Genomic DNA, 25,636 nt, shown 5'->3' with positions numbered 1-25,636 from the left:
CGTGCCTCCGCGGTCCACGAGGCAGCAAAAGCATTCCCTGCTCAAATCCCAAGACTGATCAAAGAGAAGGTATACCTCCCAGAGCAGGTGTTCAATGCTGACGAGACTGGCCTCTTCAGGAAAAAGATGTCCATGAGAACTTTCATCTCGAAGACAGCATCGGGATTCAAGGCTGCCAAGGACTGAGTATCTCTTCTCCTCTGTGCAAACGCAAAAGGGGACCTCATGCTGAAACCCATGATGTTGTACTGTTCCCTGAACCCGCATGCTCTCAAGGGCAAGAACAAGCAAACTCTGCCCGTGTCTTGGAGGGCCAACAGGAAAGCCTGGGTGACGGCAGTAATCTTCCTGGACTGGTTCCATACTAATTGTTTCATCGATCAGGTGGAGAGGTACGTAGTGGAAAAAAAACAACCTTGCTTTCAAGGATATTTTGCTCCTGTACAACGCTCCTGGCCACCCCACGAACCTGGACGTGGCTCACCCGAACGTGAGTCGAATCTTCCTGCCGCCCAGCACCACCTCCCTCATCCACCCACTGATTTCAACGTCTAAAACGTATTACACCCATCACACCTTTCGCCACATTTTGGACCCAGGGCTCACCGTCGAGCAGTGTTGGAAGGATTTCAACATTGCCTACTACATCGGCGCTATCAAGGAGTCGCTGGATGAGGTGAGAGCCTCCACCATCAACATGTGCTGGCACAACCTCTGGCCACAGGCAGTTATAAATTTTACTGGCTTTCCCGATAACACCAAGGAGAGGTATGTGATTGTCGGGTTGGCACAGCAGTTGGGAGGGGAAGGATTTGATGACATGCAGCTGGAGGAGTTGGAGGATCTCATTGCCTCACATGACGACAACTTCACCGAGGAGTTGGAGGCCATTATTACGGTTTCCGAGGAGGAGGAGGCGGGCAGTGATGAGGAAGAGGTCCCGAGGTCTAACCTGACAGTCCAGTTCCTGGGTGAGTTTCTGCATGGCATACGGGCGCTTGTCGACAAGTTGGAAAATGCTGACCCAGTCATGGAGAGGTACATCAAGTTCAAGAGTGGCTTGGATGATTTGCTTCTCCCCCACAAAGAGCTGCATCGAAACCCACAGCAATCTGCCAGGCAGCTCTCCATTACCCATTTCTTTCACCCTGTGCCCTCCACCTCAACACCACCAGCACCCTGCTCTACTGCCGCCCTCTCAGTGTCCTCACCAGCATCCTACCCAATACCCTCAACTGCCGCCTCTCCTTCCTGTCCTGCCTCTCCCTCAGTGCACGACTTTGCAGGACTATCATTTGGGTCATCCTCAGAGTTCGAGGAATTCATGGGATTTAAATTCATCACCATCATCATCATCATTTGAAAGTTGCGTGTTTGTAAAATAAAAATTTTGAATGGTACATGATGGTGTTGTGTTGTGTTTTTTTTACTTTCACGGTACGGTATGGTTAAGCTGGTTACGCACTTTTAATAAACTGTAAGCGCATTCCTTCAATAAATTGGAAATGGTACATGGTGTTGTCGTTTTTTAAATTTGCAACCATTTTTTGTGAAACTGTAATCATGTGCATTTGCGGTGGAAAACATTTTAAACTTTAAAAATTTCCTCTATGAATCAGGAACCCCTGGGAACCTATAACGTATCCTCCTTTTCCCCATTACAACAATGCCGCAGCATACATTCACGGGATTTTCATCAACCTTCGCGATTTTCGTCGACATTCGTGGGTTTTGTCTCGCCATTTCCAGGACTTCCATCAACCTTTGCAGATTATCGTCGGCATTCTCGGGATTTGCCTGACCATTCGTGGATTTTGCCTCGCCATTCACGGTTTAGTCCTCTCTGTTCGCAGATTTTCGCGACTCGGGAACCTATCCCCCCTTTTTCCATTGAAACAATGCCCCGCTATTCGCGGATTTTCCAGGAACGTATCCCCCGTGAATAGCAGGGTCCGACTGTGTATGAAATGTACTATAAGGGCATTACAAGAGATCAGGATACTTCAACATGATGTTATCTAAGATGATGAGAAAACAACAGAAAAATAATCATCATAAATGCAACTTGAATTTGGCATCATAACATCATATAGAACACGGTCAGGTGCTCAGTAGGCATGGTACAGCAAACAAATTCGTCACCCAAAATCTTTGTGCTAGTTTGTTCAAAGTGTCTGGTTCAGCAAAATATGGAGGACATACAATATCTTGTAGGATAAGAATTCCAAATAGAGTATACCTCTGTCATGTGCCGTCACTCCTGTTATTTGAATATACGACTTCAATTGATCTTCCAAGCAGTGAACCTATGCCAAACAAGGAGATATAAATCCACAAACATCACATAAGCGAACCCAATGCATTGGGATCAACATGTGTTTAAAATAAGAGGAGTTTTAGATTAGTTGTACAAAATAATTCTCAGGTAGATGCCTTTCAACAGCATGTGTGCATTGGCTTGGTCAGAGGTTAGAGTGGCAATTAACAAATATATGAACGTGAATGAGAGCGATTAGTCCAATTACAGATTATAACACAAACCTGCTCCTTCAATTCCTGTTCGTTCAGACGGGTCTCAGCCAGAAGACTTGTACGCTCAGCAAGAAGAGACTGACATAAATTCAAAGACAAAGGAAGGTTGTTGCGTGAGGGAGGGAAAGGGTGTTGACATAAAATCTGAACAATTATAAAACGATTCAATCTGTCAAGGCCTGGGTAAGCAAGCTATCAACTTAGGAAAAATCTTGACCAACGTTGAAGAGGTTAAACGTTAAATCATTATGGGTTGAGGATCCAACCTGCAATTCAGAGTTCACTACAAGAAAGATCTAGTCTCACCAAAAATGCAGTGAAATTGTTCATATAATACAGGTACATGGGGCAATCGGTGCAGCATATCCCCTGCCATAAGGCATTTGCCAAGATACAGCACCTTGCCAGCACAAAAGGAGCGTTTAAAAATAAAGATATCAAGTGTTATTCTAACCTCAACACAAATAACCCAAGGTCGAAACCACTACAAATTGAGCTGTTGCCAATACGAAGCTGCAACTTGTAGCAAGCAAGTGAAGAAACAACAATAACAGGTTAATAAAATGTGTACAAAACAATCATTTTTCACCACCTGCCTCCTTTACAATCCTCCAGCATTAAACAAAGAAGCAACGTGTTCTGTGACTTCACCTGCAGATCTTCCACCGAGAGCTGACTCTTTGTCTGCACATCCTGGCACAGGCACACATAGTACAGCATGACTATGGGCATTATTCGCTTCAATTTAAATTTACAACAATCAAAAATCCACACACATCTTGATTCTACTGTTCCATTCACCTTCTCCAACTGTCTGATCTCTGTGGCCAATCCAATTTCTTCCTTCCCTCCAAGGCCATTTGCCAGCCCTGTCTCCTGCATCACTGACACTGCATCTTGGAGCTCCATTGGAAGGGGTTCGACCTCCCAGGCACCTAAATCTTCACCAGCATCTCCATTTGCCAGTTGAACTTCTACGGATAACCAAAGTGCAGACCAAGGTCCAACAGTTCCATTTTTTCATTCATATATATATATACAGACTTGGCATTTAATATGGAATTTTTTTTTTGTGAGGGTGCACTTACTTTTCAAGATGTCTTAGAACCAAAAGTTCATTGGAATTATGTTGAAATTATTCTAGATTTTGTTATAGTGACCTTTAAAAGAAACAAAAACCACATTTGACATTTCGAAACAAATAAATTGATCCTTGAAAGTGATGTAAACTGATATCGAACTCAATTCATGGACAGTACTGTGTTAAACTTCTGTACGTTTTCCAGAAGTATCTCTTTATTTTGCACATGAGCCAAAAAATTTTTTAACAAAAACAAAAGTTAAATTACGACTGGGATTACGGACAGTAAAATTACAGTTCAGTACTTCGTGTAACCCCCAACGAGCATTCAGGAGAGCACGTACACGTTGAGGCATGCTGTTCACGAGATTTGCCAAGGTTTGGACAGGAATCGCTTGCCATGCAGTGACAATAGCCTGCTGCAATTCACGCACAGAGGTCGGCTGCTGGTCCAAGTGGTCGATTTGACGCGTTAATTCTGCCCACAAGTTCTCTATCGGATTCATATCCGGGGAAATGGCAGGCCACTCCATATGCACGACACCACGGTCAGCTAGAAAGTGTTGGATCATGCGAGCACGATGAGGCCGTGCATTGTCATCTTGGAAGACAAAGTTTCCTCCAAAGGCTGCACGAGCAAATGGAAGCAATGTTTCTTCCAGAATGGCCCTGTACTTGAACTGGTTCAGGTTTCCATTCAGAACAACCAGGTCAGTTTTGCCCCCTGCATGAAAAGCAGCCCAAACGGTCACCCCACCACCTCCAGCTTGGACTCTTGGCACTATACAATCTTTGTTGTAGGCTTCATGCACTTGTCTGCGCACTCGGACGTGGCCATCTTGACGATAGACCAGAAATCTAGACTCATCACTGAAGATCACGTGATTCCAGTGTCCTGGCTGCCATTGACGGTGCTCTCTGGCCCACTACAATCGGCGCTGGCGGTGTTGTCTGGTCAGGTGTGGCTTTCTCAGGGGATGCCTGGCACGATAGCCTGCTTGAACCAGTTGTTGGTTGACTAGCCTTCTGGATACAGGCACATTTGTCAGTTGCTGCCACTCAGCCCTAAGCCGATTAGCTGACTTGGTACGGCCATTGCGGACTAACCGGTGCAGCTGGCGATCATCCCTCCTTGTGGTTCTGCGGGGACGTCCTGGCCTCGGTATTGGAGTATGGACACCCCTCTGAGCATTTCGTTTCAGGATCTTTTACACCTGACCTTGAGTGATGCCATACTGCCGAGCGATAGCACGCTGTTTCATGCCTTAATTTCGTAAAGCCACCACTCCATGACAAACAGCATTGTCGAGTTGACGGACCATCTCCAGAGGAAGCGGCAATAACTTTTGGAGACGTGCAGCAGTTGTTTTCCACTAATACAGAACGCAACAACCCTTGTATACCCGACTGTGAAGCCAATCGTCAAATGCACCTGTCCGTACCTTTTGCCACGCCACCTGTGATATAATCCTGTTGTTGACTTCTTGCTGCGACAGACAATCAGTGACATGGTTCTTTTAACAAATAAATCACCAACGTGTAAAAGAAACTCACCAGATTGATATACTGAGTTAAGAAAGTAAACCCAAGTCAAGAAAAAAAAAATATTCCATATTAAATGCCAAGTCTGTGTGTATATATATATATATATATATATATATATATATATATATATATACAGACTGTATATATACAGACTTGGCATTTATTATGGAATATTTTTTTTGAATAGCATACTTAGTACTGATAGCATACTTATTGACTCAAGACATTTCAGCTTTTCATTTTTAATTATTTTGTAAAAATTTCTAAAAACAAAATTCAACTTTGACATGATGGAGTATTATGTATAGATCATTGACAAAAAAATCTCAATTTAATCCATTTTAAATTCATGTTGTAACAAACAAAATGTGAAAAAGTCAAGGGGTGTTAATACTTTCTGAAGGCACTATGTCTGGAGAGACGGCCCTGATCTCATGTCGATTGAGGCCCTACATCTACTGTTGTGAGAGCAGAAGCAGCATGTCCAAAGTGGAGTGACCTGGTCTGAATCCGAACTGATGGTCTGAGATCAGGCCATTGGAGAAAAGGATAGATTTTATGTTGACTGTGATGATGGATTCCATGACCTTGCTGATTAATTGGTCTGTAGTTAAGGGAATCAGGTTTTCCACCATGTTTATGTAAAACAGCCATATTGGCTGACTACCAAGCAGATGGAAAATGACGAAGGGCAAATTACATCCACCTTGTTTGAAATTCCAACTTCTTTCCTGGAAGTCCTGGCAGTGTCCATATGTTTTATACCTCTCCCACCCACCCCCCTTCCCATGCCTCCCCCCCAAAGCCCTCTCCCTCCCACAGATCTCTCGATGTCTCCATGTCTCTCGGTCCCTGCTCTCAAATGTTGTGTTTGTGTCCTTCCCCCTCTCTCCCCATCTTGTCTACCGCTCCCGATGTTATATGTTTTATGTGTCGGTTTGTCTTTCTGTGTAATTAATGTTCGCTCTTTCACGAGCCTCGATCTTGTATACAAAAAAAAAAATACAAAAAAAAATAGGGTAAACAAAGCATAAAGACGATGTGCAAGAACAGCAGAGCAGGTTTTTATGACACGTGAGCTGATGCTGTCCGGTCCAGTTGCAGAATAAGAGTCGTGGGTTGTCAGAAACTTCTCCACCTTCTTAGGTGAAAATGGAAGAGTCCAGGGTGCAACTAAGTATGGTGGTGCAGAGAGCGAGGGGTTGTGGACACAAATTTTGGAAGCAAACACAGAATTGCGGAATTCAGCCTTCTCATGAACGGAGTTGGCTACAGTGGCATTCAATGAGAGGGAAGTGATGGAAGGGGAGCATGCTCCAGAGACAGAATTAGCAAGGCACCACCAGGTTTTAGAGGAGGGAGACAAGTTTGAAAATTCAATCTGGGGCTTGGATTTTCTGGCTCTCTTGAGAGTAAACACACACCTGCAGGCTTTGTGGAATGATTTGAGATTGCCTTCGGTAGGATCTCCCATTCAGGAAGAGAAGTCAAGTTATTTCAAGGCAACTGCCTCAGCGCAGGATTCAGTGTACCATGGGCGGGAGGATGGGTAGGATAACTGAAGATAGGAGCGATTTGTGCATGAGAGACAGCAGGTTTCTGTGGAAGAATTCCATGGCCAACTTAATATCAAGGGCAGCAGATGTAGGAGACCAATCCTGAAGTGAGATGGCGGCTTGCAGTCCCTGCCAGTCAGCCTGAGTGAACTGCCAGACTTGCAGACACCGAGGCGACTCTCTGAAACTAGCTAGAAAGGTGTTGACACTCACAAGCACATGATCAGAAGAACCATTTGGAGCAGAAGAATAACATGAGACATTAGCAGGAGAATTGGTCATTACCAAGGGAGGATTTGCCATTGGCAGAAATCTGCGTCAGAAAGGTCACAGATTGGGTCAGACCCATGGAGTCACACAAGTCTTTTGCTGCAGTGCCATGGCTGTTGAGAGAGAGAGAGAGGTATCAACACCCAGCCAAATGGCATTGTCACAATTGAAATCACCACATATGAGGAAGAGACAGTTGGGATGGATAGATAAAGTTAGTCCATGTTGGCTGAGAGAGAGATGTAAATGGTGTCGTCACCGTTTTGTTTTTCTAAGCGAAGAGGGGAAAAAAATTAAGTTGTGGAGTGTGAAAAAAGAACACTCGGGATAAAGAAAGCAGAACGAGACATGTAGCATCAGAGCAGAGGCAGAATTGGCATGCCCATTAGCTAGCTGAGGCCTTGAGGAGTAAGCCAGACACATGGATAAAAACACAACTAACAACACAGGAATTAAACTACAGACAGAAAGACACGATGGATCTGGTCTGGAAAACAGCTTTGATGAACCGCAAGGAGGCACGCATGAGCCAACGTCCAAAACGCTCAGACCTGGGACAGGAGGTCTCAGCTGTTACCCATCATCAGTTCATATCCTCCCTCACATTGCTCTTCCATGAGCCTAGACCTTCTAAAAAAAAAAATTAAATGGATAAATTCAAAGATTTCTATATTCTCGATTTAAAAAAACAATACAAGTATTTTTTGTAAATCACAGAATCAACCAGTAATTTCACCAATGACTGGCTCTTCAATCGAAAGCATTTACCGAATGGGGCTTCTTCCTCCACCGCTACAATTTCTTCACTTGTTCTGTCAAATCCAAGGCTTGAGCATGAGTGTTCCCTTATTTCCTGAGGCAATGTCTGCTGCCTGGTTGAATGAAATAAAAGGATAAATTGACATGATCTCAAAACGTCAAACTTTGAAAATTAGAAACAGATTTTGGCTGTGTGCTTGCAACAGATTTTGTAACAATGATACGATTATGAGCAAAATTTATTGGAGGATTTAAATATTCTCATATTACAAGTATGTACAAGAAAATTTCGATGCAGGAAAAAGTAATTTTGCCCATTTATTGTGATCCATATTTCCATCCTAAAATCAAAACAATTGCACTTGCACCCTGACATCACACACTATTGACGAAAAGTACCACAAATTACCATACATATATGATTGGAGCCAAGCAATTATTAAGGGGACAGGAGAGGACACTCTAAGGCACATAAGAGAGGAGGAGGTGAGAAGAAGAGTTGAAAATGGAAGAGCACTTATGGAGGATGGCACATGCGGGTGTCCGACTTAAACTTGTCTTCAGCTATCTGAAAACAGCCTAGCAACTATTACAGCCGGTCTTACGTTGTCAAAGATCGATCTCAAACTTATGGAAAGAAATCGACTCTTGCTGCCAACTGCCTAAATTATGCAAATAGAATAGGAATTCCCCATTGGTTTTGTCTTGTTTTTCCGAACAAAGTTTGCAGTGCCCACAGTCTTTATGTACTCCGGGTCTCTCATTAGCTCAACAAATCCTCTAAATTAGCTTTTGCTGGCAATGAAAGCCATGTGCCACAATGTATTTCTGTTATCCATGTAATCTGCAGACATCCTACCAAATAAACGTCAAATTGCTACGCCTAGCAATCAGATTTTCACCAAGGTAAGCATGTTCATATGAAGCCTGGTGTTGGGCTAGCGGCTAGGGTGCCAGCTTAGGATCCAAGGATCCTGGGTTCGAATCCCGGTCGATCGCTGAATTAACGCCAGGGGGGTTGACTCAGCCTGTCATCCTTCCGAGGTCGGCTAATTGAGTACCAGTTCACTGGTAATTCCCTGTGTGTCGTAAAAAGGCGACAAACAGGGTTGGCGGCAGGAAGGGCATCCGGCCGTAAAACATTGCTTCAAAAAGGTGACCAAAAAACAACAACAACCACAGCCATCCCCCGCTTTGCGGGGAAAAATGGCCTCTAAACGGTGGTTTGTAAGCATGTTCATATGATTGTGCTCAGATTTTCGGTCAAATACACATACCCACTTACGTTCAGGTTATCAATTGTTATTAGCATTCAACCCGTCGCTTCGCTGATGGTAGTTGTTGTTCAACTACCGTCAGCGAAGCGACAGGTTCAATGCTAGTATGCACACACACACACACACACACACACACACACACACACACACACACACACACACACACACACACACACACACACACACACACACGTTACAGTACAGTAATACAGTTTATTGATGGTCAATATTTGCAAAAAAAATAAAATCCAGAAACACTTTGTTCGACTGAGGCTGAGAGAAGTGAGGTCGACACCATTTATTCCTGATACATGAAACACCCTGCAACCCATGCCTACAGAAAACTGACTTTTTGGAACACTGGCTGGCATTTTACATTCAATCGTCATGGAACTTTGTTAAAACGATTCTCCATGAGTAGGCAGTCCTATGTTCAAAGTTTCATGTTAATCGCTCAAGCTGTTGCAGAGAAAACTAATTTAAGGGAATAAAGGTGAAAAGTGATTGTGAAAAGTGAAAAAAAAAAGAAGTAACATACAAGTTCATAATATTGTTTGTTTTTTTTGGTGAATAAGTGTGTGTATTACTAAAATTAACGCTGGGTTGTGAGAAGTAAACTAGTAATAGGCATCCCCCGCCATCCTTGACCATGGTGTGAAAAGTCGGCCAAGTCCCTCCTCATTTTTTTTTTTTTTTTCTTCGCCCTCACTTTTCACCTTTAAATATATATTTTTATATATATTTAAAGGTGAAAAGTGAGGGCGAAGAAAAAAAATGAGGAGGGACTTGGCCGACTTTTCACAACATGGTCAAGGATGGCGGGGGATGCCTATTACTAGTTTACTTCTCACAACCCAGCGTTAATTTTAGTAATACACACACTTATTCACCAAAAAAAACAATATTATGAACTTGTATGTTACTTCTTCTTTTTTTTTTTCCAAGGTGCAAAATGCAATTCTCATCAAGTCATGAATAATACGTAGTGTGTTCAAAAAGTATCCGACCTTTGTTCATAAAAGATACTCGCATCCAGATAAAAAAATTTTTATAATAATCTCGTTCAAAGTAGTCCCCTTGGGCTGCCACACACTTCTCCCAACGGTTCTGCCACTGTCGGAAGCAGCGCTGGAACGCCTCTTTTGGATGGCGCGCAGCTGGTCCGTCGCATTCCGCATGATGTCTTCTCTTGAGTCAAAGAAAACTGTCAGCATGACTTTGACATTGCTGCGGACCTGCCTTGCTTTTTTTGGCCTCGGGGATGTTGGATGCTTCCATTGTGATGACTGCAACTTGGTTTCTGGGTCGTACCCATAAACCCAGGACTCATCGCCAGTGATCACTGTGTTGAGGAAGCTGGGATCGCTGTTCACAGTCTCCAGCATGTCCTGTGCGATCTCCAAACGGAGTTGCTTCTGCTCAATCGTTAGCAGCTTTGGTACGAACTTCGCTGAGATTCTCCTGAAGCCCAAATCCTCCTTCATAATGGAATGAACGGTGTTGAATCTTGCGGATCGTTTCCACTTGGGAATCGCCAAGCTTTACACAAAATTTGATGCAGTAGCGTTGTTCAAGTTTTTCCGTCATTTTGTCAAAAACGAAAATCCGACGGCGCTCACTTACATGTCCTCACTCATCGGCGGTCTGCCGTCGAATGACAGCTTCTGCAGGTGGGAAAAAATTCACGCGTGCGCATTAGGATCGCCTACATACGTGCACCAATCAATGCCTCCCTAGCTTCTTTTTTTTTTACGCACGAAAAATAAAGGTCGGATACTTTTTGAACACAGTAGTACATCGGCATAAAGGCCTAGCCGAGCGAGAGACAAAGCAGTAATGGCATCCTACACATAATGCTGTCTTATAACACCGCCATCTTACTAAATCTGGCATCCCGATGCCTCGCGTCTGGCATTCAGCCCATCGCCTATGGATGTCAAATAGTCATATACATGTTCAGCTTTCATCAGTGAAGTGATGAGATGGGTTGAGTACTGGACACTGGGGTGACATGCATGTCCGTATATGCAAAGCCTAGCGCAAGACATAATGGTGCAGCATCACAGACAGAGGGAGGGAGTAATTTGGGCTACTTAATGTTTAGATTATTGTCTGCCAAATACACATTAAAATCTTAAGTGCAGAACATCCACTCTATGCTCTCAGAGGCTCATATTATTTGCCATTTTCCTTAAATTTGGTTTCACTCTATTTTCAGATATTTGCATGACGGAACTCTCATTAACCTATACTCAGTGCTGACTGTTTAAAGTTTCGTGAAATTTTATTTTTCAGGATATTGAGGATCACACAATGAGGCCCTATGGAAAATGTTGCGTGCAAGAGAGGACTTGTAAATAAAAGATCACTTACAAGAAACGTTGCTTTATCCTCGCTGCCTCCAGCTCTTGCTTCCGACTCTCCTGCAGTTCTTCCAGTAATCTCTGCAAGCGCCCTACTTCCAACCTTAGCTTCACAATTTCATCGTTCTTTTCTGTACTTTCATTTTGTTTTACTTCCTCTTCTTTTTGCATCTTCTCTTCATCATTCATGCATGTGTTGTTTTTCTCCACATCTTGCCGATGAATATCGTTATCAATCATTGTTGAAACGTTTATCAACTTGGCCTTTGGTTCTTCTGCTATCATAGATATCCTTTCTGTCTCATCTCGAGCGATGTCCAACTCTCTTGTCATCGAAGTATGGACATCCTCGAGTTCTGTATTTTTTTGTTCAAGCTGCCTAATCCTGGACCTCAAACTTTCAAGATTTTCCTCACCTGCACACTCTTTCTCTTGTGTCAATGCTAGATCCCTACTTTCCATTTGTGCTAATACGTCCTGAAGTTCAGCCATCTTTTTATCTTTCTCATCTACCTCGTTTTTCAGCTGAACAACTTTCCTCTTCAGCTCTGCATGTTTCTTAGAGTTTGTATTTTTAGACTGTATTCCAATAGCTTTTTCCTCAATCACTTCCATCTCCAGGTTTACTTTGCATGAAATGTCATTCTCTGCCATGGCTTCTGTCAGTGGTTGCTGGCTACTTTCCAGGCCCTTTTCAACATCCGCTCCTTTTATCATCTTCTCCAGTTCCATCACCCTGTTATTTCTCTTTACCAACTCAGCCCTCACGTCTGCCAACTCTTGCCCCATTAGCCTTTGCTCATGAGCTTCTAATGACGACTCATGCATCTCAGTAGAATAGTTCTGAATCACTTTCAAGTAATTTTGTTGTTGCTGCTCTGAGGTTACAGCACCACTCTCTTTTTCTTCAAGACAAGTTTCTGGTTGTACAGTAACAAGCTTTCGTGTTTCTATGTGCTCTTTGTACCTTTCCACTTGTTCAACAGCTTGCAGTTTCTGATCTTCAAGATTAGATATCTCTGTTTTAAGCAGCAAAACATATTCTTGCATCTCCTGCTCCTTCCTGTGTCGATCCTCCATGTTGGACACCAACATCTCATTGTCCTTATTGGATTTCTCCTGCAATTCATCAATGTCCTTCTGCAGACCAACTATGTTCATATCCTTATCTTGTAATTGCTTACAAAGTTCAGAAGATGACGTCATCTGTTGGTTAATATCTTCTTGCAAATGTATTACTTCATTTTCTTTGTCAGATAAATGCTTTTTCGAAAGTTCTAACTCACTCTCAAGATTAATGCAATGTGACTGCACCGCTTTGAACTCCTGCAGAGCTAGTTCATTATTCTGCAGAGACTGGTGAATTTCTGCTAATTCTTGCTTCTGTGTATCTATTTGTTCATTCTGGGATACAATTTTGGCATCAAGTGCATTCACCCTATTCTCTTTTGATAACAGAATTACCTGGAATTTATCCACCATGTTCTTGCAACCTTCCATTCTTTTACTCAGAGTTACGATCCGATCTTCAAGTGTTTGGCCAAGGTGTTCTAAAAGGCTAATCATATTGGTTTCCAATAAAGAACAGGATATCTTAAACTGAAAATCATGCTTTTCCAGTCTGCTTTTGAGTTGTGTCTCTTGATCTTGTTGCTGCTGATTTAACTCTTTACTTTTCTTTTGAAACTCTTCCTTTTCCTTACTTTGCAAGTCACGTTGTTTTTCAAGTTCCTGAAGCTCATCTGCGAGCTGTCCAAGCTTATGCTGGAGATCTTGAACAACTTTTTCATTTTCCCTAAACCTCTCTCCAGAAATTTCAATTTCCTTTTCTTTTTGTTCTTTCTCCACCTCATAATGTTTCAACGTTATTTCAAGCTCTTCGACTCTCTGTTTGTGCTTTGAAAGCTGATGCTCGTGTTCTTCACATTGTTCTTCCAGTCGTTGCTTGGCCCTGTCATCAATTTTTTGCTGTTCTTGCACATTTTGCTCTTTCAAATGAGCCACTTGTTTCTCGTGGTCTACTTTCAGAATCTCAACTTCTTCATTCATACCCTTAGAATTACACTTCAACATGTCTGCAATCTTCTCAGCAAACTCTGTCTCTTTCTTTTCCAGGTCAGTTTGCCTTTGCTTAAGCTCTTTATTAAATCCACTCTCTTTTTCAGAAAGTATATTTTTAAAGTGTTCATTTATGTCCTCAATCTTTTGGTTAAGGTTCTTTTCAATAATATCATGCTTCTCAAGTTGAGTTTTGTGCTCAACCTGTGCTGTGGACAACATGCTTTCCAGTTCAGTTACCCGAATCTGGTGTTGCTGAAGCAACAAACACATATCGTTTTCTTTTGCATTCAATTCGAAATTTAGGTGCTCCACCTCCTTTTCAAACTTTATCTTGGAGCTCTGTTCCTCAAATTGTGCAGATGACAGCCTTTCTTGCATCTGTTGTAGGTCACTTTCCAACTGGGATATTCTGGTTTGGTTTTCTTGCAGAAACACATCACCAGCAGATGAAATTACCTCCGCAGATACCTGAAAACCGGTATTTTCTATTTTAAGCTCTGCAATAGTGTGTTGCAGACCTTCCTGTTCTTGTGCATGTGAAGACAAAAGCTCTCCAATTCTCCTGTCACATTCTTGCCTGATGTTATTCCCTACTTTCATCGTCTCTTGTTCATGGTCCTCATTCAATTGCTTTATCTGTTGTTGGTAATCTTGAACAAGTGTTTCAAACCGGGCTTTCTCAGATTTTATTGCTTCAATTTCATCCTCCAGGTTTAATTGTACCGTTGATGAGGAAGTCTTTTCATCTTGAAAACCTTTGACCATGTCATCCTTTTCTTTTTGCACATAAAGCAAAGGTGACTCAAGTTTATCCAATTGATCTTCAAGGGCCTCAGGCATTTTTTGATCACTCTCCTGGCCTTTCTTCAGCTTTTTTAATTCTTCTTCAAGAGACTCAGCTTTTTGAATGGATATATCAAGATTTGTCTTTAGCTCAGTTCCTTTACCCTGCAGTTCAGCAATCATTATTTCTTTCATTGCCAGAGATGAGTTGCTTTCAGTCAACTTGACCTGCATCTCATGATACCTATCATTCAGGTTCTTGAAGTCCAAAGATTTTGTTTCAAACTCTTTCCTTTTCTCCTCTAGTTGAGTTTGCTGCTCCTTGCTCGCATTTTCCATATTCTTGAGATGGTTCTCCATCTCTTCTTTAGCTATAATTGCTTCTGATAGTTCAGAGTCCACATTCTCTAGCTCTTTACATTGAAGGTTCAGACTATACACTTCCTCTTTGCTTGATAGCAACTGTTTTCTTGGTTCCTCCATCTTCTTGTGAAAGTCTTCCTCCATCCTCATCTTCATTTCCTCCATCTGCTTGTGCATGTTCTCATTCATCTCTGTCTGTGTTTGCTCAGCCATCATCTCCATCTCCTCCTCTTTTAATCTCTGTACCTCTTCAACCCTTCTCACCATCTCTTCCTCCATCTCGACACGTGTCGCTTCTATTTTTTTCTTCATCTCTTCCTCTGCCTGCTCAGCTTTTAGCATTGCTTCTTCCAGCTCTTGAAACCCTGAGTATACACAAATAAATTATTAAACGTTAATTATTGATTGCTTTAATTTTTATCCAATGTGACATCAAGCACAGGCTGCATCAGTTCCTCAAGCAAAAAATAAATACAGTACATACAGAAGTCCAATTTAACGGACTCAATGATGAATGCATAAAAAACAAGGCCAGAGCCATACAAACAATGTTAAATTAGATATAGGACCAGAAGCGAGATATACTATAATTTTAATGAGAAACAGCTTTATGTTATCCATTTTGTTTTGAAGCAATGTAATTGCCATTGGCAAACTGGATTTTAAATTTTTCAACAAAATTCAATACAATACTCCACTTTCATTGTTTGATAGAGTTTTCATACATGTGTACATTCACGAATTGCTGTTGCATTTTGCCGGAATAGGATTAGCCTCGCCCGTTCCCGAAGCGACAGGAAAGGCTACTGTAATTGGTCTGTGTGTCAGCAAGTGAGTGTGTGAGACCACTACCCCCAGTGAGGCTCTGTGTTATTAAATCATCATCATCGGGTCGATCTCGATCTGACACTCAAATAAGTTATTAAATGCCCTAATTTTAAATATGTACTGTATTTTGGAATTGTATAACATGTAAAAAGTATTGTTTTGTACAGGATATATGCAGGAACTGCATTGGATACAGTTTAGTGGCATATTTGAAAAGTACACACCACTCACAAGTGAGAGGCCTGGGTTTGATTGACACAACAACAGACACAACAGGCATTTTAAGGCCATTTTCCCTGCCAGAGCGGGGGTTAGCCTTGCGGGCCCAATGACAATATTCTCCATTTTGCCCTATTTTCTACATCTCCCCTTGTTAAACCCCTTGCCCGCATTTCTTCTTCCACCATCTTTAGCCAAGTATTACTCGGTCTTCCCCGTCCTCCACTTCCTTCTACATTCATTTCCATCATTCTTCTCAACCAATCACTTTCATCCTTCCTCAACACATGACCAAACCATCTCAACCTGTTTCTCTTCACAGCATCCATCACAGGCTCTATTCCCATCATCTTTCGCAATTAATCATTTGTCTTCCTCTCTCTCAACGATACTCCACACATCCATCGAACCATTCGCATTTCCACCCTTTCCAGCCTTCGTTGCTGCTCTACGTTCATTACCCATGTCTTGCTCCCATTAATCATAAAAGTTCTCACACATGCAGCATACACCTTTCCCTTCAGCTTCAACGACACTCCCCTCCTCGTCAGCATGCCACTCAGTTCCCAAAACTTCTTCCATGCACATCTCACTTGAGTAACCGTTGCCGAGTCTGATCCACCTTCTCCATTCAACATGTCTCCGAGGTAACAAAATGTTTTCACACCTTCCAGCTTCACGCCGTCTCCAAGATCCAACTCAACATTTCCTCCATCTGCAGCTCCCTTTGTGCACACCTTACACTTGAATGTAGCTGCCACACTGGTTAATGACCCTCTCAGACCAGTGCATTTTTGATGAACCCACTCAGCGCACATTGTACATTGAATGGAGTTCACTCTGACACCCTTCCTGCACACAGCACATGGCCACTTCCCAGTTCTTTCCACCTCACCACATCCTTTACCACTTGCCATCACCTTCATTTTTCCGAAATTCACATTCAGACCTTTTGTCTCCATACATTCCTTCCACTTGTTCATCTTCTCCTTCAATCCATCCATACTTTCCGCAATCAACACCAGATCATCTGCATACAACAACTCCCATGGTAAACCCTCCTTTACATTCCGAGCCAGCACCTCCATCACAGCTACAAATAGTAGTTGACTTAGTACCGACCCCTGATGCATTCCCACCTTCACCTCAAACTCACCACTGTTCCCGTCCTTCGTCCTTACAGCTGTGCGCGCTCTCTCGTACATTGCCATCACTACTCTGATCAACCATTCCTCCACTCCTAACTTCCTCAATGCCCATGTCACTACTTCACGTGGAACCCTATCGAATGCTTTCTCCAGATCAACAAACCCAAGAAACAACTTCTTCCTCTTCTCCATGTACTTCTCCTGCAACTGTCTTACAATAAAAAGTGCGTCTGTCGTTCCTCTTCCTGGCATAAATCCAAACTGCATTTCGTCGATCTTCACTTTCTTCTTTATGCTCCTCTCCAACACTCTTTCCAATACCTTCATTCCATGCTCCAAGAACTTTATCGCTCGATACGAGCCACAGTCCAGAGGGTCACTTTTCCCTTGTGGAGAGGGACGTGGGTACTCAGTTCCCAATCCACTGGAATGCGGCCTTCTTTCACCACCAGATTACAGATCTCTGTCATTCTCTTCACACCCCAACTTCCCGCTGCCTTCAACATATCTCCCACAACTCTGGTCGGCCCTCCCGCTTTTCTACGCTTCATTGCTTTTATCGCTTCCTCAACTTCCTTCTCAGTTATCTTCTCTGCTGGTCATAAAACTGGGTTACTCTCTATGTTGCCATCCCATTCATTCTCTGTATTCAACAGCATTTCCATATATCTTTTCCATCTTCCTTTAATTCCATCTGGGTCGACAACGATTTGTCCCACATCATCCTTCAAGCAACTCACCCCCATCACATCACACCTCTCTTTCGCTATCTGCTTTGCAATCCTGAAATACCGCTCTCTGACCCTCTTCCGAATCCAAGCGTTCTCCGAACATTTTCCTACATGCCTCCTGTGCCTTTGATACCTCTTTCTTTGCAACCTTCTTGGCTGCCTTATAACTTTCATGCTCTGCCTTTTCTGCACCCGAACCCTTCGCCTTCTGCCACTCCTTGAACTTCTTCCTCTTCTCGTCAATCCTCTTTCCAAATTCATCATCCCACCACCATGTTTCCGAGTGCCTCGGTGGTCCTTTTGTCCATCCACATACCTCACCAACGGCTCCCAAGAGGCTATCTTTCATTGAATTCCAACCACTTTCAAGCTCAACCACATCATCCTCTACCATACTCAGCCTCGCTTTTAATGCCTCCCTCACCGTTGCCTCTTTCAACCTCCACACCTTCATTCTCGGTTGGTACTTCACCTGCCGAGCTCTTCTCGCATCTTTCACCCTTATGTCGCAGACAACCAAGTGGTGCTGTGAAACGGACTCCTCCCCCGGGATCACCTTTGTGTCCCGGAGGTGCCCCCTGTCTCGCCTATGCACCATCAGGTAGTTAACAGTTGTCGTCGACCCACCTGGCGTGTATGTAACAAGCTTATTATCCTCTTTCTGGAACTGAGTATAACAAATCAACAAACCAGCGACATCAGCAAACTCCAAAATCCTTTCACCTTCTCCATTCCTCACACCATATCCGTAACCCCCATGAACTCCCTCAAAACCATCTATACTCCTTCCCACATGTCCATTTAGGTCTCCTCCTACCACAACAACTTCAGCTTTCACGTTTTCCATCTATCTAGTGCACACCAGAACTTGTCCTTCTCTTCATCGCTCCGACCGACCTGCGGAGCATATCTCGAGATGACGTTCACCAAGAGCTTTTCAATCATCATTTTCACCATCATCAACCTTTCACTCAATCGAGTCACACTCACCACACTGTCTACAAACAACAACAACAACAACAACAACAACAACAACAACATGCATTTTAAGGCCATTTTCCCTGCTAGAGCGGGGGTTAGCCTTGCGGTCCCCATGACAATCTTCTACATTTTGCCCTATTTTCTGCATCTCTCCTCGTTAACCCCCTTGCCGGCATTTCTTCTTCCACCATCTTTAGCCAAGTCTTTCTCGGTCTTCCCAGTCCTCTACTTCCTTCTGCATTCATTTCCATCACTCTTCTCAACCAGTCACTTTCATCCTTCCTCAGCACATGACCAAACCATCTCAAACTGATTCTCTTCACAGCATCAATCACAGGCTCTATTCCCATCATCTTTCGCAATTCATCATTTGTCCTCCTCTCTCTCAACGATACTCCGCACATCCACCGAACCATTCACATTTCCACCCTTTCCAGCCTTCGTTGCTGCTCTACGTTCATTACCCATGTCTCGCTCCCATAAATCATAACACTTCTCACACATGCAGCATACACCTTTCCCTTCAGCTTCAACGACACTCCCCTCCTCATCAGCATGCCACTCAGTTCCCGAAACTTCTTCCATGCACATCTCACTCTGGCAACCGTTGCCGAGTCTGATCCACCTTCTCCATTCAGCATGTCTCCGAGGTAGCAAATTGTTTTCACACCTTCCAGCTTCAGGCCGTCTCCAGGATCCAACTCAACATTTCCTCCATCTGCAGCTCCCTCCGTGCACACCTTACATTTGAATGTAGCTGCCACACTGGTTAATGACCCTCTCAGACCGCTACATATTTGATGAACCCACTCAGCGCACATTGTACATTGAATGGAGTTCACTCCGACACCCTTCCTGCACACAGCACATGGCCACTTCCCAGTTCTTTCCACCTCACCACATGCTTTACCACTTGCCATCACCTTTGTCTTTCCTATATTCACCTTCAGACCTTTTGTCTCCATACATTCCTTCCACTTGTTCATCTTTTCCTTCAGTCCATCCATACTTTCCGCAATCAACACCAGATCATCTGCATACAACAACTCCCACGGTAAACCCTCCTTTACGTTCTGAGCCAGCACCTCCATCACAGCTACAAATAGTAGTGGACTTAGTACCGAACCCTGATGCACTCCCACCTTCACCTCAAACTCACCACTGTTCCCGTCCTTCGTCCTTACAGCTGTGCGCGCTCTTTTGTACAGTGCCATCACTACTCTGATCAACCATTCCTCCACTTCTAACTTCCTCAATGCCCATGTCAATACTTCGCATGGAACCCTATCGAATGCTTTCTCCAGATCAACAAACCCAAGAAACAACTTCTTCCTCTTCTCCATGTACTTCTCCTGCAACTGCCTCACAATGAAGAGCGCGTCTGTCGTTCCTCTTCCTGGCATAAATCCAAACTGCATTTCGTCGATCTTCACCTTCTTCCTTATCCTCCTCTCCAACACCCTTTCCAATACCTTCATTCCATGCTCCAATAACTTTATCGCTCGGTACGAGCCACACTCCAGAGGGTCACCTTTCCCCTTGTATAGAGGGACGAGGGTACTCAGTTCCCAATCCACTGGAATGCGGCCTTCTTTCACCACCAGATTACAGATCTCTGTCATTCTCTTCACACCCCAACTTCCTGCTGCCTTCAACATATCTCTCACAACTCCCGTCGGCCCTCCCGCTTTTCTACTCTTCATTGCTTTTATCGCTTCCTCAACTTCCTTCTCAGTTATCTTCTCTGCCGGTCCTAAAACTGGGTTACTCTCTATGTTGCCATCCCATTCATTCTCTGTATTCAACAGCATTTCCATATATCTTTTCCATCTTCCTTTAATTCCATCTGGGTCCACAACGATTTGTCCCACTTCATCCTTCACGCAACTCACCCCCATCACATCACGCCTCTCTTTCGCTATCTGCTTTGCACTGTCTACAAACCACACTGTCTACAAACTCCTCAGAAAACAGGACACCAACACCATGCACGCCTTCCGGGCACCCTTGCCACACAAACTTGTATTTTGGACAAACTTGTAATCGAGAGGGAGTGAGGTCCCCCACGGGGTACTTCGGGCTGTACCCTGCCCATATGTCGTTGTAATTGTCATGGTTCCCTTTTTGAGGCAATGTTTTATGGCCGGATGCCCTTCCTGACGTGAACCATTTTAGTCGCCTCTTACGACACGCAGGGATACAGTGTACCTATTCTAAACCGGGGCACACACCATTCTTACTCCAAATGGACAGACGGGGCAAAATCCCAAGCAGGTTTTCTTCTCCAAATGTCGTTGTCACCCAACAGTAAATAGGAACTAGGTTGTTAGTCGATTGGTGAATCACTTTCCACAGTTATGGTTCTGAGTGTGGATAGCAGGTGGACTGGTCTTCTTGACACCAGGTTATGCTGCTTATAATATCAATGTGTGATTACTGTCTTCAGCAGTTCCTACAGTATAAACAAATTTCCTCACCCAGATGTTTGCATGTAATATCTGAAGAGCCATCTTCAGCTATGGAGAGTAACAATTACAGGACATAGCACATCCAGAATTGTATAGGATATAAAAATTATAGTCACCAAGTATTATGCTGTGCAAGAGGAGGTAGCGTTCCTGGCAGCCTTTTAATATAACCTTTGCAGGTAGATAGGTCAGCATGAGCCGGTCAGCGCGATTTTGCATCTACACCCAGCACAGAAGTTTTTCTACCATGTCAGCAGTGTTGGACTGTTTAATATTGGGAGGGGGGGTGTTATTGGTGAACTTAACAGCTACACCCTGGGAATGTCTAAAGTCTGATACATAAGCCCAACTCTTTGGGCATGTCACACTGATGCACATTGCAGTCTTGTCATTTCCTCCAGAATGCAAGACATCTATCTGAAAGTGGCAGCTTTGGCAGTGATAAAAATATAGATTGCACGTAGACCCAGGATCCAAGTCACCTATGCCTGACATCAGATTATTCTTCTGGTGCCCTAAAAACCATGTGCAACAACATTTGATTCATGACATACAATTCCCACATATTAAGCTCCACCAATTAAATAGTGCAACAAAGATAAAAATTGCAATTGAGTTGGCCTCCAGCTGGATGAAATATAGTTTTGTGCATGGGAAAGGGTGGGAACCTCTGGTGATGTAAAAGCGATGTGGAAAACACCAAGGAGTGCACTATTCATCTTGCCTTGGCAAGGGGAAGCATGGTGGCTATGCACACGATGTCATGCCAACCAAATTGAATCCTGTAAGCCTGTGTGTACCCATTTAAACCCCTTTTTCCTTTTTACGATTATAACCCCTCACCCACCTTGTACCAAGTTTGGTCAAAATCCCATAACTGGTTAACAAATTAGCATAGTAACAGAAGTTTTACCTATTGAGACCTCTGACCTCTTGACTCCATAATGCAATCCATTCATCTTTACATCATTATACATACTTGCACCAAGTTTGACTGAGTTCCCTTCAGCTGTTAAGTTATCACGGTAACAATAACCTATTACAGAAGCTAACCTTTGACCTCTTGATGCAGATATCTAATCAGTTCATCTTTGCATCATAATACATACTTTTACCAAATTTGGTCAAAATCCCATCATTGATTCACCAGTTATCGTGGTACCACGATTTTTCCCTAACATGACCTCTGACCTTTGAGCTTGTGACCCCCTAAGTCTAATCAGTTCATCCTGACATCATTATACATACCTGTACCAAGTATGACTTGGATCCCTTCAGCCATTCTCAAGTTATGATAGCAACGAAAATCTATCATGGACGGACAGACGCATGAACGGACAGCCGGACGGATAACCTGAAAACATAATGCCTCCGGCAACTTTGTCGGCGAAGGCATAAAAATAATAACCTCGTTCACTCCAGTTTCCTCTTTCTTCTCTTCACCTCCAAAATCCTTCTCAACATACCATATAGTTCTCTAAAATTTAGAAAGAATGCCAAGTAAGAAATAAAAACGAGAGAAATTAATCCTAAAACGTTTGGAACACTTAAAATCACGAAATATTTGGCAATAAAACAACGAAATGGTACATTTATGGAAGAGAATGAGAGAGGGGAATATTGCACTGAAGGAATGAAGTGAATGATGGAGGAAGAGAAATAATTTTGCTAGGGATAAGGGAGACACAGCATTCTTACCCCAAAGCTGTTCAAATATGGCTGAGAAAGGAGACCATAACAGTCACTCCCGTAAAGGCATGGAAAAAGAGACAGGTATGGATAAGATGAGACAAACAACCTGAGGTATGAATAAATGGAGGATGTTATCAAAATGAAAAAGTAAGTCAAAAATGAAGCTGCGAAGTAACATTTTCAACAAAAACTGTCACAGAATAACTTTAAGGGAAAGAGACGATTAAAACACTTTTTCCTGAGCTACAGTAACGATGCCAGATGAGTACCTGCTCGTACAGCTCGATCCTTCAATTGCCGTAGCTCATCACTCCCCACTCTCAACTGAAGCAGCTCTCCTTCAAGCTTCTCAACTTTGTGTTCCGACGACTGTAGGCGGTGTTGCAGTTCTTCCTCCATTTGTCTTGTGTGTTCAGCAGCCTGGCTCATCTTGCTCTGGTCCGACTCCTAAACGATATCAGCCAAACAAAAGAAATGTTCCTCGTAGCCAGCTTTTCTCAGTCTTTACCTGTCCTAAGCTTTAGACCCCTGCAGGTTAGTACACAACATAGCACTGCAACATATAAATAATTAAAGTGAAGAACAAACCTTTGCCAGCACAAATCTAACACATTTTGCACCAAATATGTATCAAATTCACTCCGACCTTCTCCTTTGATATTTTAGATTTCAACATACAGTACCAGAGGAATGAATGGCAGACTGTGCTATTAACTGCCACGTCCCGCATACCGTGCCACATCACACCAGTCAGACCACATTCCTTTAGATCGCATCTTGGCAAATATTCTTGCCCAGCAATCACTGCTTCCTTCTCAACAAAACTGAAACCACAGTACAATTAAGATCCATGCAAACCAATTTATGAGTAATTTATATCTCAAAACAGAAACTCAAAGTGTATTTTTTTTGGAAGAGAAAAAAAAGTCTGACATCAGCCGTTTTGAATGAATACCTCATCTTCTTCCAACGTATCAATAGTGTTCTTTGCCTCCCGCAGATGCTTCACAAGACGCGATTTCTCTGTCTGGTGTTCAGCCTGTGGAGATGAAAGACAGTTAGTAGGCCTTAGTGATGGGAGGGAAACATCTTCAACACGAACAGCACTCAGTAGAGCGCATATCTCCGCCAGGCTGAACATTTTACTTTTTGTAACCACCGATAGGCCAGGTCTGGATCCCGACCTGAACCAAAATCTAATCGGCTTGTTTTCCTCACCTAACCAACTCATCCACCAAGTTTTGTCATAACTTGTCTCTAACTTTTTGAAATATCATACTATAGTGTATATCGTTTTTGGCCCTATCCCTCAATGGTGACGAATCACGTAAAAAAATATTATCCAGATCCGGATCCCGATCTTCACCAAAATCTCATCATCCTTGTCACACACCCAACCTGTCCACCAGGTTTTGTCCGAATCCACCCATAACCTGATGCGATATTATGCTATTTATCGTTTTTAGCCCTATCGATCAATGGAGAAGAATCACTTTAAAATGCTAGTATTTGGATCTGGATCTTCACCAAAATCTAATTGTTTCGTCCTTGTCACACACCCAACTTCTCTACCACATTTCGTCCAAATTTGTCTACAACTTTTTGAGATATCCTGTCCACAGACAGAAAGACGTGAAAACATAACCTCCGTCCACCTTTGGTGGCAGAGGTAAAAAGAAAGTAAAAAGAAAGAGACAAAGCACAACTTCATCTTTTCAGAAAGTGTTAAACACTGTTTCTGGGTTAAGATTTTCTCAAACCGTTTACGGATGCGAATAAACTTTTCCGCACCAGTCTGCATATCTACCTGATGGGTCTTCAACCGCTCTGCGAGGGCCTGTTTATCAGCCTCAAGTGTGACCTCACGTTCCTTATGCTGCTTGAATTCTTCATGACACCGATGAAGCAACACCTTTTGCCGCTGTACCTGCTTACGTAAAGCCTCCAACTCTTTGCTGGAATCTGAACCAATCAGGGAAGGGGTGGGGGACGGGCGAGATTAAATAAATCGCAGTAAACACACCAATCACCCAAAATAGCAAATCTTCATTTTCATTCATGATTAATAGTGCTTTACATATATATATATTTTAATTAATTGACACCTAGCTCCAATACTTACCGACATCTTCCATTTCCAAATGCTTATCTGCATCATTATCAATTTCCTCATTCTGTCCATCTCTCTCTTCATGATCTGCAGCCTCATATGCTTTGTCTATTGGCTCATGATCTGCACTGTCTTGTTGAAGCTTCCACTCACTCTTCAGAAGCATCACCTGAAGGTATAAACAGAGAGACCTCAAATACCAACATTTCCCGAGGCAAGATTCCAATGTACAGTCGTGGCCAAAAATATTGGCACCCTTGCACTTTTTTCAAATAATGGACCATTTCTTCCAGAAAATTATTTGAAATAAAAAAATATTTTGGGATCCACATCTGTATTTCTTTGGTTTGCAGTGGAACAAAACAAAAAAAGCTGAAAAAATTACTAAATCTTAGCTTATTCCACACAGAAATCCTAAAATGGACCGGACAATATTATTGGCACCTTTTAGAAGTTGTTAGAAATAATTACATTTCAAGCAGGTGATTCTCCTTTACTTTGGATTTGAACTCACCTGTGGTGAGTTGCAGGTACCTGCAATATAAAAATCACTCAATCAACCAGTTTGAATGGAGAAAAGGAGTCATTCTGATGTTTTGTGTCACTATGTGTACCACAATGAGCATGGAGAAAATAAAGAAAACCAGAGAATTGTCTGAGGAGGTCAGACACAACATTGTAGCCAAGCATGGACAATCTCAAGGCTACAAGTCAATCTCCAGAGACCTTGATGTTCCTGTGAATACCGTACATAATGTTATCAGGAAGTTTAAGACCCATGGCACTGCATCCAACCTCCCTGGACATGGCCGCAAGAGAAAACCTGATCGAAGATTGCAGCGAAGGATTGTTCGAATGGTGGAGAAAGC

At 42.9% G+C, this 25,636-nt stretch overlaps 2 protein-coding genes across 2 annotated transcripts in view; one reads left to right on the top strand and one right to left on the bottom strand.

Annotated features, from left to right (window-relative positions):
* Positions 1-25,636, top strand: part of MOB4 (MOB family member 4, phocein) — a 456,882-nt gene that overhangs the window by 19,793 nt on the left and 411,453 nt on the right. The gene's annotated exons all lie outside the window — the stretch shown is intronic.
* LOC137434082 (uncharacterized) overlaps positions 1-25,636 on the bottom strand; it is a 96,227-nt gene that overhangs the window by 41,330 nt on the left and 29,261 nt on the right. The window contains exons 7-16 of the mRNA XM_068126737.2: positions 24,780-24,936; positions 24,465-24,619; positions 23,613-23,696; positions 22,927-23,104; positions 11,394-14,955; positions 7,753-7,856; positions 3,334-3,506; positions 3,184-3,225; positions 2,542-2,610; positions 2,240-2,306 (exon numbers count right to left, since the gene is read on the bottom strand). Coding sequence (XP_067982838.2) covers positions 2,240-2,306; positions 2,542-2,610; positions 3,184-3,225; positions 3,334-3,506; positions 7,753-7,856; positions 11,394-14,955; positions 22,927-23,104; positions 23,613-23,696; positions 24,465-24,619; positions 24,780-24,936 — 4,591 coding nt within the window. The remainder of the gene's footprint in view (positions 1-2,239; positions 2,307-2,541; positions 2,611-3,183; positions 3,226-3,333; positions 3,507-7,752; positions 7,857-11,393; positions 14,956-22,926; positions 23,105-23,612; positions 23,697-24,464; positions 24,620-24,779; positions 24,937-25,636) is intronic.

This window comes from Myxine glutinosa, chromosome 10 (genome assembly GCF_964187855.1).
Source record: "Myxine glutinosa chromosome 10, kmMyxGlut1.1, whole genome shotgun sequence".
Classification (NCBI taxonomy): domain Eukaryota; kingdom Metazoa; phylum Chordata; class Myxini; order Myxiniformes; family Myxinidae; genus Myxine; species Myxine glutinosa.
Note: the sequence above shows the minus strand (reverse complement) of the source record. Positions and strands in the feature narration are given on the sequence as shown.